At 35.6% G+C, this 15,285-nt stretch overlaps 1 protein-coding gene across 4 annotated transcripts in view; it reads left to right on the forward strand.

The window, feature by feature from the left end:
* The first annotated feature begins 512 nt into the window (after nucleotides 1–512).
* The window catches only part of LOC138711787 (neprilysin-11-like), a 96,146-nt gene continuing 81,373 nt past the window's right edge, over nucleotides 513–15,285 (forward strand). For all 4 annotated transcript variants that reach the window (XM_069842995.1, XM_069842993.1, XM_069842994.1 and 1 more), the window contains exons 1-2: nucleotides 513–580; nucleotides 9,395–9,489. In XM_069842995.1, the coding sequence (XP_069699096.1) occupies nucleotides 558–580; nucleotides 9,395–9,489 (118 nt within the window). In that variant the 5' untranslated portion in view covers nucleotides 513–557. The remainder of the gene's footprint in view (nucleotides 581–9,394; nucleotides 9,490–15,285) is intronic.

A 15,285-nucleotide genomic window follows, 5' to 3' on the forward strand; every position in this document is an offset into this window, starting at 1 on the left:
ACAACGAACTTAATTTATATTCCAATTTTCATATAAATCGGTTCAGCCATTATTGCGTGAAAAGGTAACAAACATACAGACAGACATACAAACAAAAATTAAAAAAATGCGATTTTTGGTTTCAGGGTGGTTAATTATATATGTTAGGACGAATTATTTTTGGAAAATCGAAAATTACCAGAAAAATTTCGGCTACAGATTTATTATTAGTATAGATGTGCGAGTTTATAATATTATTTTTATTGTTTGTGTTTTATATTGAATCCCAATGAAGCAATTATTGTTTTTATTTTTACAACTGATATTGTTAAATTATAATGTTTTGTAATGTATACAAGGTATTTATAGTCCTTCTTATCTACTATTAATAATTACATGGTTGTTAACTGCAGTGTTGTGCTGAAGGTTGTACATATAGCACACTTATGCATTATAACTCGTTCAGTTTCGTATGTAGAACTGTTCTAAAGATACTGTGCTTGGTACTGGTACCGTAGTAGGCCTACATAATAGTAGAGTCAATGGTGATGGGTCAGTGCAGTTGAATAGGAGCCATCATGATGAGAAGAGCGCATCCTGGGTAAGTTGCGTGTTCCTATCTTGCTCTGTTTCGTAATGGATCTTAGTGCACTTAGACATACTCGTTTGTAATTTTCTACGATTTTCATAAGAACATTATTTATTCTGTATGTCTTAAAATAAATAGTTAATTTAGCTGAAAACTAACAGTGATTTTTCTGTAATAAAAGATTCTATGTTGAATATAAAATATGTTACTATCAAGTTTTGAGATCCTGTTGCATGACAGACTTATGAAATCTCACAACATTATGCAGTTGGTATTTGGCAGTAGCCTACATCATATTTGAATAGTAGAATAAGTTAATGATGTCAGTTGTAATTATAGTTTATATATGCGTGTTTTTATAACTGTCAACCATAAAATTATTTTTTACTTGAAAAAGTAATTAAATAGAGTAGCGTGCAAATTTATCCGAACACGACATATTTCTACATTCTCTGTCATTGTTGGCCTCACAGCTGCTCATACCGCTTTAATTGACATCTGTAGTACGTTTAATTCCATTGTTGAAGGTCTGTCATTATTTTTTTTTTATAATATGTGACATTTTGCCTGTCGTTTTGTACTTATAGGCCTAAGCATTTCAGTTGTGTTGAAGACTTAATACTGCAATCCTGTGTACATTCTGTCGTCTTCACAAATGGATACAACTCCACGAAAACGGTCCAAAATTATAACATTAGCAGAGCATTCTTCTATGACAGAGACAAATTGCTACAGAATGTCACATCGGTTTGGCTACTGTTAATTTGATCATAAAACGATACAGTATTGTAATTATTTCTTAATGTGTAATTGGCTATTTTTGCGGTAGAGTAAAGTCATCGGTTTATTTTATGTTCACAGTTACTTAGACAATATTAGTTTCGTATTAAAATGTTCAATAACTCTACCTTCCTTTTAATAATAATTTCTACCTTTTGTCGGAACATATTATTGAAAATTGTAATTAAAATTTAATTGTAATAGCTCAAAGTTAAATAAATACATTGGCTACCAGCGTACCTCGGTCGGCTAAGGCACTTGTTTGCCGATCCAGAGTTGCGCTCAGGTGCGGGTTCGATCCTCGCTTGGGCTGATTACCTGGTTGGGTTTTTCCGAGGTTTTCCCCAACCATAAAGCGAATGTCAGGTAATCTATGGTGAATCCTCGGCTTCATTCGTCAAATATCATCTTGCTATCACGAATACCATCGACACTAAATAACCTAGTACTTGATACAGCATCGTTAAATAACCAAGTAACAAAAATTAATAAATAATATTAGTATTATGATATGAACTGTGTTATTTTTATTTCTGTTAAATAAAACATATTTTGAGCGTAATTGTTAAAATTTCATTTTGTTTATTTTTAGTAGGTTATTTTACGACTCTTTATCAACAGCTTAGGTTATTTAGCGTCTGAATGAGGTGAAGGTGATAATACCGGTGAAATGAGTCCGGGGTTCAGCACCGAAAGCTACCCAGCATTTGCTCATATTGGGTTGAGGGAAAACCCCGAATAAACCTCAACCAGGTAACTTGCCCCAACAGGGAGTCGAACACAGGCCACCCGGTTTCGCGGTCAGACGCGCTGACCATTACTCCACAGGTGTGGACTTCATTTTGTTATTATAAGGATATTAATATTAGAACTTCGAGATTATTTATTTGTTTGTTTATTTTATTTCGTTCATTCATTCATTCATTCATTCATTCATACAAACATTCGTGGTTCAAATATTCTAAAAACTTGCACAATATAATTATATTAACTGTCATTAATAAAACACATCGAAAAGCCACCGGCATGGCTCAGTAGGTTAAGGCGTTTGCCTGCCGGTCTGAAGTTGCATTCGGGCACGGGTTCGATCCCCGCTTGGGCTGATTGCCTGGTTGGGCTTTTTCCCGAGGTTTTCCCCAACTGTAAGGTGAATGGCAGGTAATCTATGGCGAATCCTCGGCCTCATCTCGCCAAATACCATCTCGCTATCACAATCTCATCGATGCTAAATAACCTAGTAGTTGATACAGCGTCGTTAAATAACCAACTAAAAAAAAATACACATCGAAATTTTATTCTTAATATTAAACAATATGGCTGATTACCTGGTTAGTTTTTTTCCGAGATTTTCTCCAACCATAAAGCGAATGTCAGGTAATCTATGGTGAATCCTCATCTTGCTATCACCAATACCATCGACACTAAATAACCTAGTAGTTGATATAGCATCATTAAATAACAACGTAACAAAAATTAATAAATAATATTAATTATTATGGTATGAACTGTATTATTTTTATTTGTTAAATAGAACATATTTTGAGCGTAATTGTTAAAATTTCCTTGTGTTATTATAGGGTTATTAATATTAAAACTTCGAGATTATTTATGTTTGTTTATTTTATTTCGTTCATTCATTCATTCATTCATACAATCATTCGTGTTTCAAATATTCTAAAAACTTACACAATTTATGTTAACTGTCATTAATAATACACATCGAAATTTTATTCTTAATAATCAACAATACAGTTCTTCACTGAGTGTACACCACTGCCGATTTGAATCATCGGAAATCTTCATCCTAGGATGGTTCATTTACCAACAAAGATCGTCGGTCGATTGTTTTTTGTTTTATCATGGATTCACCCTATTTATGTCTATGGATGGTAATGATTAAACAGCTGTTTTCATATCGAAGAACTTTTAAATATGGTAATGAAACATGAATTTCAATAGAGCAAAGATTGCTATCTTGAAATATATGCCTTATATGTCTGGAATTTATTAGAAGTCACATATAAAAAATATCATTTCCCATGTAATGCTTAATGATTCCCCATTACCATGTACAAATAATATTTTACTGAATGTAATTATTGGCGACGAAGCCTTTAATAATATAAAAACACATAATGAGACCATATCCAAAATCGCAGTGCGTAACTGATAATTCAAGGGATGTATTCAACATTTGAGTTGAGCCTGAAGAACAATTGAAAATGCATTTGGGATAATGAGCCAAAGATTTAGGGTAGTTATTTTTAACCAGTAACAATTAGCCTAAACAGAAATTACAGACTTACTTATTACAACATGCTGTTGCTTGCATAATCTACTAAGAAACTCAAATTTCAATGAAGATGACATAATAACGAATCTGACAGAAAATATTTTATTGGAGAACAATTCAGAAGCTTTTGTAGTGAGAAGGGAATGTTAAGTGGCTTTAATAAAAAAAAAAACTTACAATGAACCAACCTCGTTGTTAATATAGAATAAAATATCTGTGTGGCACATACCTGAATTTAATCACAAATGTGGACTTTTGTATGGAAAAATGTGCGTTAAATGTGTAATAATTAAAGCGTGCAATTATATTCTCAAATGTTCTATTAGCCTTTCTAATAATTCCGCTACTTCTTGCCACATAAATTCTTTTGCTTGGGCGCCCTTGTATTCTTTCGAATTCATATCATAGCATTGTCTTTAGAAACACAATCAATAAGAAATTCATTGTCAGATACTGAGAAGTAACAGAATGATTTGTTTTGCTACCAAATTTTTACAGTTAATGTGCAGATAACTTATGTAATTTGCAGGGTTGTCAGGTTCCCAACCTGAAAATGTTTTGGAAATGTTTGCCAAAATTGTTCCATCATGATATTATTGGCATGTTTCACGTTTAGGAGAACGTTATTTATAACTAACTATACACAAAAGTATTTAAAACTAAATCTGATCTCTCTCCCTTTTTTTTGCTCTTGTGTGTTATTTATTGGTTTGAATTAAGTTACTTACTGTATTTAGTAAACTGTCCATGTAAATTTTATGTTATATTATTTCTTAAGTTAGATGCCATGGAATTACTCTGCAGCACATATAAGGATCACCTTCAAACTTATACAGATGGATCTCTAAATCCTAATAATGGGACATCAGGAGCAGGGTATTATATTCCAAAATATCAAGAAAGTTATTTCAAACCATGTTATTTCAAACCATGTTCATCCTCCTCCAGTCTTGACACTGAATTGCTAGCTATTGATGCTGCTCTTCAGTGTGTTACTCAAATTTCTGAAAAACCTATTTGCATACTTACCGACTCCAAGGGGGCTATATTTAATGTAATTAAATATGTACCAAACTTATATGCACATAGAATTATTCCACTTCAGAAACAACTAAGTAAACTAAAAGAACTCCAAAAGGAAATAACATTTCAATGGATACCTAGTCATTGTGGTATACCAGGAAACGAGAAAGTCGATAATATTACAAAACAGGCAACATATTTGCAACCAGACCTCTTCAAGTGATGTCTCTATCCATTGCTTTTGCTTCAGTAAAGTCTCTTTTACAAACCTATAGATCAACAGTTGGCTCTCTTCTGACAAAGGAAAAATTTTACAATCTGTTCAAAAGAAACCAAATGACCTGGAAATGTACAAAAACTTTCCCAGACATTTTCAAACATTTTTAACAAGAGCCAGAACAGATCACATTGTCACTCAATTGTACCTACACCATTTTCACATTTCTGATAATGCTACTTGTCTGTGGTGTAATAATTATGATGAAGATCTGGAACACATTCTTCTATACTGTGCATCCATAAACCACAAAAGAAGTAAATTAAAATCATCAGTACCAGTTGCAGAAGACACAGCTCTGCAGTATATATTGACTACACCCCAACTCTGCCTACTAGCAACAGGCATCTATAATGAACACCGATCAAAATACCCCTCATTTCTCGTGAAAAACAACAACTGAATAGACTATAGTGGACTATATGTTGTCAGCAAACAGCTGGATACATTAAGAAGATTGATTGATGTTATATTATTGACTAAAACCACACTGTACACGAGACTGGTTCTTATGGTAGTGGCTAGAAACATTTTTGTTTTATAATTTTAATTTGTACTCGCTAGCTAGCTAGTTAAATAAATATATTAAATAGAAATTTAAATAAAATAGGAGAAAAAAATTATACACATTGAACCAAAAAGGCAGAAACTAAACATACTGTACCAGAACAATGGATTTACAAACACATATTATGCACAACACTACCAATCATAAACACAAACCTCCATCTACATACCCTCACTGACACCAGCAAGAAGAAACCAGAAGAAAGCACAAGACCTGACTAGCAATTTGAAGATGGCATACATTCCCACTGAAACTAATCATTAAGGTAAAATACTGTAATAGTTTCAAGATTAACACTGTAATGTTAAGAAGTTGCTCATTTAACAAATTCAATGGGTCATTAGTGAATATCGGTAATACATTTTAATATTCCTAACAATTTTAAGTAATGATATATATTTTCGTAAATAGTACATTAATATGATAAGCGATTACAATGTTTGATGAGCTATATCATAAGAATTCGTGCAAAATTAACTATATTTGTAGGTGTATTACTTCTTGAGAGTATTAAAAATGTATTTTCTGTTAGTGTGCGAGAGTGGATCAGAAAGTAAGCTCAAAATTTAAAAAAAGTTTAATAGGTAAATAAAAATAAAAAATGCACAAATGAACTCACATCTTTTAGCAACTTTTTTACATAGACGCCAAGTTTCTCAACACATTTCTCCCATTGTGGTACCAGTTTCAGTATACCCTGTTCACAGATGTCTGTTCGGTTGGAATATAGCCATCTGTGGACAGTTGATTGAACTTCTGATCAGTTGCAAAGCGATGGCCAGCCAGGAATTTCTTCATGGGACCAAACAGATGGGACCAGTCCGATGGTGCAAGGTCTGAACTGTATGGTGGATGCTGGAGCACCTCCCAACCAAATATGTTTATTTTTCTCATGAAAAGAAGCCGCAACATGGGTGCGAGCATTGTCATGAAGAAGTTTGACATCATCAGCATTAATGTTATGGTGTTTGTCATGAAGGGCATGATGCAACTTTACCAACGTTTGAATGCAGGCTGCAGCATTCACTATGGTCCCGTGTTCAGCAAAGTGTACCAACAAAACACCATGCATATTCCAGAACACTGTCACAAGCACTTTCTTAGCAGATTGCGTCACTTTGAATTTTTTCTTTCTGGGGAAGCAGAATGTTTCCACTCCATAGAGGCCTGCTTTGTTTCGGGCGTGTAGTGGTATGCCCAGGACTCATCACCTGCGACAATTGCTTCTAGAAAGTCACGCCCTTCTGCAGCGTAACACCTTAAGTGGTCCAAGCATGTCATCATTTGCTGGCGCTTGTGGTCATCTGTCAGGTTCTTAGGCACCCAGCCGGCACTAACTTTATGAAATTTCAATGTGTCATGCACGATATTGTACACTGCACTGTATGAAATGTTGAACTGCTGAGATAAGGTTCGCAGTTGGATACGCCAGTTGTTCAAAATTACCGTCTCAATGCCTGTGACATTCCACTGGGTTGCTGCTGTTACCGGCCACCCATAACATGGCAAATCACAAAGGTTCTCACGGCCGTTTGTGAAGAATGCGCACCACCTGGAGATGTTGCTACGATCCATACAGTCTTCCCTGTATATGCTTCACATGTCCCTTAGGTCACAAAAATCGCACAACACTTCTCTGCTCTTCACAAGTTGACGACAGTAACATGCGCGCCATCTTTGTTGCGTAGTTCACGCTTCTGTCGCTAGAGCTGCACATGCAAAACAAATTGTATCTATAGTGAAAACTTCAAACTATATATCGGTGAAATGTCAACATCCCAGGCCACAATACCAATGCAGAAAAAAAATATTGTGCGTTACTTTCCGATCCACCCTCATAAAAAGTGGAAGTTTTTTATTTGTGTATACAGTATATTATTTTATTTCTGATGATGGTTCAAGATATATTACAAACAAATATTATTTGTTACATGATGAAGAACTAAATTGTTGTAGAATGCATACTTAAATCATGTAATGGAAAATTGTCTCTTATGTTCATGTTACTAGTACCCATTTTTACAGTTTTATGTTTTAATCTCGTGTGTTGCCTATTACGGAAAATGTAAGATACCTATTTGAAACATGTTAATCATAATGATAAATGGGTGTAAAAGTATTATGATAATACTTGAAGACTTCTTGCTTTGTTCTTAGTTCTAAACCTATATTTAGTCACTTTGCATCTTATTCAAAACAATTCTTTCATTCATAGCTTTTTACCCATGGCCAGGTCTTTCACTACAAACCCAGCATTCTCCAATCTTTCCTATTTTCTGCCTTCCTCTTAGTCTCCGCATATAATCCATTTATCTTAATGTCATCTATCATCTGATATCTTCTGCTCCAAACTTTTCTCCCATTCACCATTCCTTTCAGTAAGCAGTTTCTTCTCAGCCATTGAGCCAACCAATTCCTTTTTCTCTTCTTGATCAGTTTCAGAATCATTCTTTCCTCACTCACTCTTTCCATTTCTTATTCTTTCTGTCTATTTCACCCTCTCCATTCTTCTCCATACCCACATTTCAAATGCTTCTATTAGCTTCTTCTCTTCACTTCGTCGTAATGTCCATGTTTCTGCGCCATATAGTGTCACACTCCACACACAGCACTTCACTAGTCTCTTTCTTAGTTCTTTTTCCAGAGGTGCCCAAAAGATGTTCCTTTTCTATTAAAAGCTTCCTTTGCAATTCTCTTGACTTCCTGGCAGCAGCTCATGTTACTGTTTACAGTACACTCCAAGTATTTGAAGCTGTCCACTTGCTGCCTCATTTAGAATTCGCACGTTTACCTTCTTTATTTTTCTTTCGATAACCATGGTCTTCGTCGTCATTTAGCTCCAGTAGCATATCCCTTAATATCGTTTCCTCTTCTGCTAACAACGCCATGTCATCAACAAATCTTATGTGCTTTAATCTTCTTCCTCCTGTTATCACACCTCCCATGTTCTGAAAACAGTTAATTCAAAACAATATTATATAATTCTACAGAGTGGCCATAAATTCTTTGCAACATTACAAATGTTTATAACACAGAAACTATTACAGTTATGGCTATGTGCTTAGTGGCAAAAGAAAGACAAACTCATAAAGTTTCGTTACAATGTCGGTGCACTTTCTCTTGTCGCCCGCAGAATGTCCAAGTGATATTTCACACCCTGTTTTGTGCAACATTATTGAGTGATATTAGTAAAGCGTTACATAGTTATCCTTCTCTGAGTGTCCAGATGAGGTACACTCTGTCCTTGATATAACCCCACAGAAAAAAGTCAACTGGATTATGTTCGGCGATCATGGTGGCCAGGGTTCTGACTTCAGCCCCAATCCACCTGTCAGGAAATGTGTCATCCAAAAACTTTCGAATGAATAATCCCTAATGTATGACGTGCTGCCTTGCTGTAAATTAACCATAGGTTGCAAGTCAATAAGTTGAGGTGTCATATAGTGTTGTCAAATCCAGGTAAAAACAAACAAAAAGTACCAATGACTTTATCATTCTGTGAGGTTACATAAAAAAGAGAGTGTATGCAACATCTGTACCTGATCTAGGCACATTGAGTAAGATAACTGACTCTGTTGATAGTCACCCAAAAAATGTTGCACAAAACATGACGCGAAATTGAATATTGCTTAGACATTTTACAGACGACAAGGGTGCAAAGGGTGCACATGTGAAAGTGTACTGATATTGTAACAAAACTTTATGTGTTCATCTTTTTTTTTGCCACTAACTACACAGCTATAACTGTAATAGTTTCTTTGTAAGAAATGTGTGTAATGTTGTTAATACTTTATGGCCACACTTTATTTTAATTAATATTTAAATTTTCGTTTACTACCTATTCCATTTTCTTAGTTTATTTAGGAGGGACATTTCTTTTTACAGGAGCAACTGTATTTGGAAGTTGCCTGTTATAGCACCCTTAATATTCCTCTACATAAGTGCTACAAATACAGAACACATTAAACATGGCAAAAAAGGTAAGAATGATTAAAATTTTGAAACAGTTACATTGATTTGCATAAACCTCGATTAACCATTCTGTGGATTATCCATAACTACAAAACAGGAGCAATTAAGTGAGGATTTAAGTAATACCGCTTTTTTCTACTTTTTGAATTCTGCCTTCTGCGATTTCGTAAGTTTGCTGTATGCATAACTTCCATTTGACTTTCTATCAGGGTTAAATATATTCCTTCACCCCTTTGGACTATCATGAAAAAACTCACTTCGCACTCCCTTGCTCGAGTATTTCTTATTAAGCTAAGAATGGAAGTATAAAAAAAAAGTAGTTTTAGGGAAGTTTAGAGAAAAGTGACTGATTTTTGAGAAGTATTATAATTGGTATGAGATATATTTAAGTCCATTAAAATTGAAAAATACTGTACATAATATCCGTTTTTTTTTTTCGATTAACCATTCACTGTGTGTCATTCATTAAAATGGATAATCGAGGTTGTGCTGTATTTTGAAGTTGTCTGTTTTAGCATCATTAATATACCCTCTACATAAGTGACAGAAATATAGAACACATTAAACATGACCAAAACAAAGAGAATTGCTAGAAACTGAAGTACGGTAATTAATATTGATTTGCATAAACATCTTTTGGCTCATCATTCTCTTCCTTCCATCTTCTAAGCACGGAAAATATATCTAGAGGATGCTTCACGAAATTCTCCCCCGACTTAGGAAGGTGATTCATGAAGTTGGTACCTACCAAAAATCTAAATAAGCTAATGAGACCATATTCGTAATTAAGGAGTTAGAGTAACTAGAAAACAAGAGAAAAAATTCAGTTTTAGAATTTCAGTGAAAAAGAAAATGCAAGTAATAATACAAACACTTCATCACTCTAAAATCAACATTAATTTTTTCAATTTCGTGATTTGTAGTTTTCGTGTGTTTTAACATAACAACAGTACCCAGCCCCGGAACAATTTTTCCCTTGAAATTATTCATAACAACAGTAATTGCTAAACCCTCATTTCTGTCGATTTGTTTCATAAACTGGATTTCAATCACATTTTCGAAAATCTTTCTCTGCATCTCAGTACCTTGAGTTGTACAGGTATTAACTGCTCGCATAGCATTTCACAGCTTCACACGATTGTTCCTTATTGTCACCATGGCATCCAGAAGGCATGCAAGCAACTCTTCGCGTGTTTGTACCTTAACCTGGCACACAATGTCCTTCATATAACTAATAGCTGGCGATCTGGGAAGCCAGATGGTAGGGCCCTCATGACCAATTCACTGTTCTGTAAATTGCTGGTCCAAGTGAGTTTTAATGGTGTGAGAGAAGAGAAGAGGTGCACCGTCATGCTGAAACTTTCTTCTTTTTCAAATTACCAAGACGAAATTGATATTAGAAGTTACACTTCTTGACATTGCCAAGAATTACCTTTCAAAAAACTTGTAGGTTACCATCCATCCATCCATCCTTCGTCATTTCTTTCAGTTCAGGAACCAGATTAAAAGCTTATTCTGCATTTGCTATTTTTTTTTAGTCCATTGTCCATTTGTCTGCTATTTTATACCTGTAACATTGTGTCACTATCCATTCTTTAAAAGTGCCCCATACATTGTCTTAACTTAATATTTTCTCACATACAGTAACAATCTTTATATCCATTCTAATATAACTTTGAGAAAATATCTAAAAATTTTTTACTGTGAGTGAGAAAATACACATTCATCAGCAGGTACGCAATATGCTTGTATGAAACACTTAGAACAATACATGATGCACAAATGGTATTGTTCCTGTTGACTTAAAATAAAAATAAAAGCCTTCTGCCTGTGACAAAAATGGGGGCAAGATGGAAGGTCTGATCACGAGGACAGGATGAACTTAACAGTCAGAATCAGAAGTTTGACGGCAAAGTTGCTGCTATTGGTGTCAGAATTATTTCCTGTTATTGCAGTTATACTCTCTACTGCGTCTTCCTACAAGGTGTTAGACTTCAGTAAAATATTCTTCTACAGTGCAATCAGTTACGCTTCTCCTCGCGGTGCAGGGTTTTTCCTCTCGTTTGCCGCGCACTGGAGGGAGTAGCTTACTTATTCACCTTGCCGAATGTCGCAGCACAGGTGTTCCCAGGTGTGTGTTGTGTTGCTCGTTTCTTAATTCAACAGTATACATAAAGTGTATTATGCCTCGTGAGTTTAAAATGGGCACAGCGTGTCTTTAATTACCGTTCATATGTGTTAACTCAATCAGCTCGTGAAATTCGAAGGTGATTTCAAGAAAGACTCCTCCTCTAGATCTTAAAACAGTCCATAATCTTTATCATAAATTTCAGGAAACTGGAAATGTCCAGCTTAAGAAACCAAAAAACCAGCATAGAGTTCTCACCGAAGAAAGATTCCATGACATTCGTAATCGTTTAGAAAATTCTCCTAAAAAATTTCTTCGTTGTCTTGCACAGCAAGTGGGACTTTAATATGGTTCTGTACAAAAGGCTACTAAATTAGTGCACTTCAAGCCCCGTATAAAATAACTGTGGCACATGCTCTTCAGTCAGGTGACCCTGTACACAGGCGCACATTTTATGAGTGGATTCTGGAAAATGTGATGAATAATTTCCTAAAGAGATGCGAAAAATGTGTGGAGAATGAAGACGGGCAATTTCAACACCTCATTTGATAATTTGGTAAGTAATGAGGCTCTTAAATTTGTTTGTGTATTGTTGTATAGTTGATTTGTTTTATTGGTTTACTTTCCCACTCATCACTAAGACCCGGTTAACTGGCTAACAAGCAGCGCACTTGCCCATAGGCAAAACACTCCAGCAGAAAGCACTGTATCTTGTTAATATTCTCTCAACATTTGTGCCATTTTTTTTACTTGTTGGCGAGAAGTTCCTCAAATGAAAATTTCAATGAATTTGATTGGACTATTGTACGAAAGAGTCCCGTGCCGTGGCGTCGTGGTCTAAGGCATCCTGCCTTTGACTCGCGTTACGGAATGCGCGCTGGTTCGAGTCCTCATGGGGGAAGAAATTTTCTCATGAAATTTCGGCCAGTGTATGGGACTGGTGCCCACCCAGCATCGTGATGCACTTGGGGAGCTACATAGTTAGCGAAATCCGGTTGCGAATACCAGCTGTAACAGCTGGGGGGATCATCGTGCTAACCACACGATACCTCCATTCTGGTTGGATGATCGTCCACCTCTGCTTCGGCATGTGGGTGTGAGGCCAGCAGCCAGCTGGTCGGGCTAGGCCCTTCATGGGCTGTAGCACCACGGATTATTATTGTAAGAAAGATATATACTGTGTCCACACTAACGGTCTTACTAATAAAAACTCTGTATACAGACGTTTAACTGTCTTATACAATGAGTAGCTCGTTTATAAGTCGTGTGTAAATTCCTTATTAATAATCACTACATACGTCGTGTACAACAGTATAACTGTTACACAGCTACGTCATAGTTTCGTCATTACTTCGTTACGAAAGGTAATAGAATATCTGAGGTTCTCTACTGGATCCGGTAGAGCGCTCTAGTGTGGCGTGTTAAATATTGATAGTACAACTGGCTCTAATCGATTACCACACTACATTTTGGTCAAAGAGTACAAGCTACAGCAATATTATTCTAATAATTCTGTGATCTTTGGTTTGTTCTTCTGTGATTACAAGGTAAACATCATCATAAAATGACAGTCGATATGAACAGCTGTTAAAGGGGCGGCCATTTTTTCCCTATATACAACGCTTAAACAAGGGGTTTCGTGTATATAACTACTGCAAAGCAATTCCCATTGTATAGTTACAGCCTGTTTATACGTCCATAGCTTATTCACTGTTTATTAGTAACGTTTTCTGTCTCAACTCTGCATAAGTCTGGTATAAAAACTATACACGGTTTCTTAGTAAGACTGTAAAAGTATACAGAAATAACAGCTTATATCGTAACTTGGATAAGGTTTATTAAATAAATTTCTTCTGCATTGTACAGAGTAACTAAAATAGTTTTTATTTCCACTAGTACATTTGAACATGAGCTCCATTTATAGCTCGACAGGTACCAAAATGATACTCAACCTCTTGTCAGGTGTTCACCAACGTATCAGGTGTTATAAGCTCAACTGCTTGAATGATACGTCGTCTCAAATCAATCAAATTACGAACGTTTCTTCTGTACACAAAATTTTTAATAAATCCCCATATATAAAAGTCCAAGGGAATTAAATCCCGGGGCTCTAGGCGGTCAGGAAGTTGACCCACCTCTACCAATCCAATTTCTTCGGAAGATTATATCCGAAAACGTTTTAACATTTCGATGGAAGTGTGGTGGAGCACCATCCTGGTGAAATGTTAAACCTGGCGGAAATTGAGGAATAGTAAAGTTTTCCAGCATATCAAGGTACATGATTCCCGACACTGCAGGCTCCATAAAAAAGAATGGGCCAATTATTCCATTTTTGTTCATTCCCAACCAGACATTGACATTTGGCGAGTCCCTTCCATGTTCAATCATGCTGTAGGGATTCTGAGAACCCCATATGCGGCAATTATGATGATTAACCTTCCCGCAAACATGAAAGGTTACTTCATCACTGAACAGCAACAAATCGACATATCTGGGATTTTCATTGATACGCCGTATCATCTCATCATGGAAATTAGCTCTCTTGCAACAATTATCTGATTTGAGTTGCTGTACCATTCACATCGTATATGATTATGTCTCGTGACGAGAATATTGTACGAAATGGAAATATAAAAATTGGAAATTTATCTTTTGAAGAGGTGGAGAAGTTCAAATATCTTGGAGCAACAGTAACAAATATAAAAGATACTCGGGAGGAAATTAAACACAGAATAAATATGGGAAAATGCCTGTTATTATTCAGTTGAGAAGCTTTTATCATCCAGTCTGCTGTCAAAAAATCTGAAAGTTAGAATTTATAAAACAGTTATATTACCGGTTGTTGCTTATGGTTGTGAAACTTGAACTCCCACTTTCAGAGAGGAACATAGGTTAAGGGTGTTTGAGAATAAGGTGCTTAGGAAAATATTTAGGGCTAAGAGGGATGAAGTTACAGGAGAATGGAGAAAGTTACACAACGCAGAACTGCATGCATTGTATTCTTCACCTGACATAATTAGGAACATTAAATCCAGACGTTTGAGATGGGCAGGGCATGTAGCATGTATGGGAGAATCCAGAAATGCATATAGAGTGTTAGTTGGGAGGCCGGAGGGAAAAAGACCTTTAGGGAGGCCGAGATATAGATGGGAAGATAATATTAAAATGGATTTGAGGGAGGTGGGATATGATGATAGAGAATGGATTAATCTTGCTCAGGATAGGGACCAATGGCGGGCTTATGTGAGGGCGGCAATGAACCTCCGAGTTCCTTAAAAGCCAGTGAGTAAGTAAGTAAGTAAGTACCGTTCACATCTCTATTGACAAGGAACTAGACTGATAAATGCAAATTTTTCATTCATGCAACAACATTTCACACAACAATGGCCGTGCAACAATAAGCTTGAAACAAAATACTGCACATAACAATGGCCATGGAAAAGGTATGAAACGAAATCTTGGAGTGTTTTTTTATTGATTGAGCTTTATCTTAAGGAATTATAATATACAGTTGTGAAATTATAAGCTATTATTTCTGTATACTCTTAGTGTGGACACAGTATATATCAACTTTAAAATCTATATGACTCCATACGAGTTTAACATTTAAAATTGGATGCCACTTTATAATCTGATGTTGAAATCACCTTTTCTTATTTTGTTACATAAAATGTGT

This window comes from Periplaneta americana, chromosome 13 (genome assembly GCF_040183065.1).
Source record: "Periplaneta americana isolate PAMFEO1 chromosome 13, P.americana_PAMFEO1_priV1, whole genome shotgun sequence".
Lineage (NCBI taxonomy): Eukaryota > Metazoa > Arthropoda > Insecta > Blattodea > Blattidae > Periplaneta > Periplaneta americana.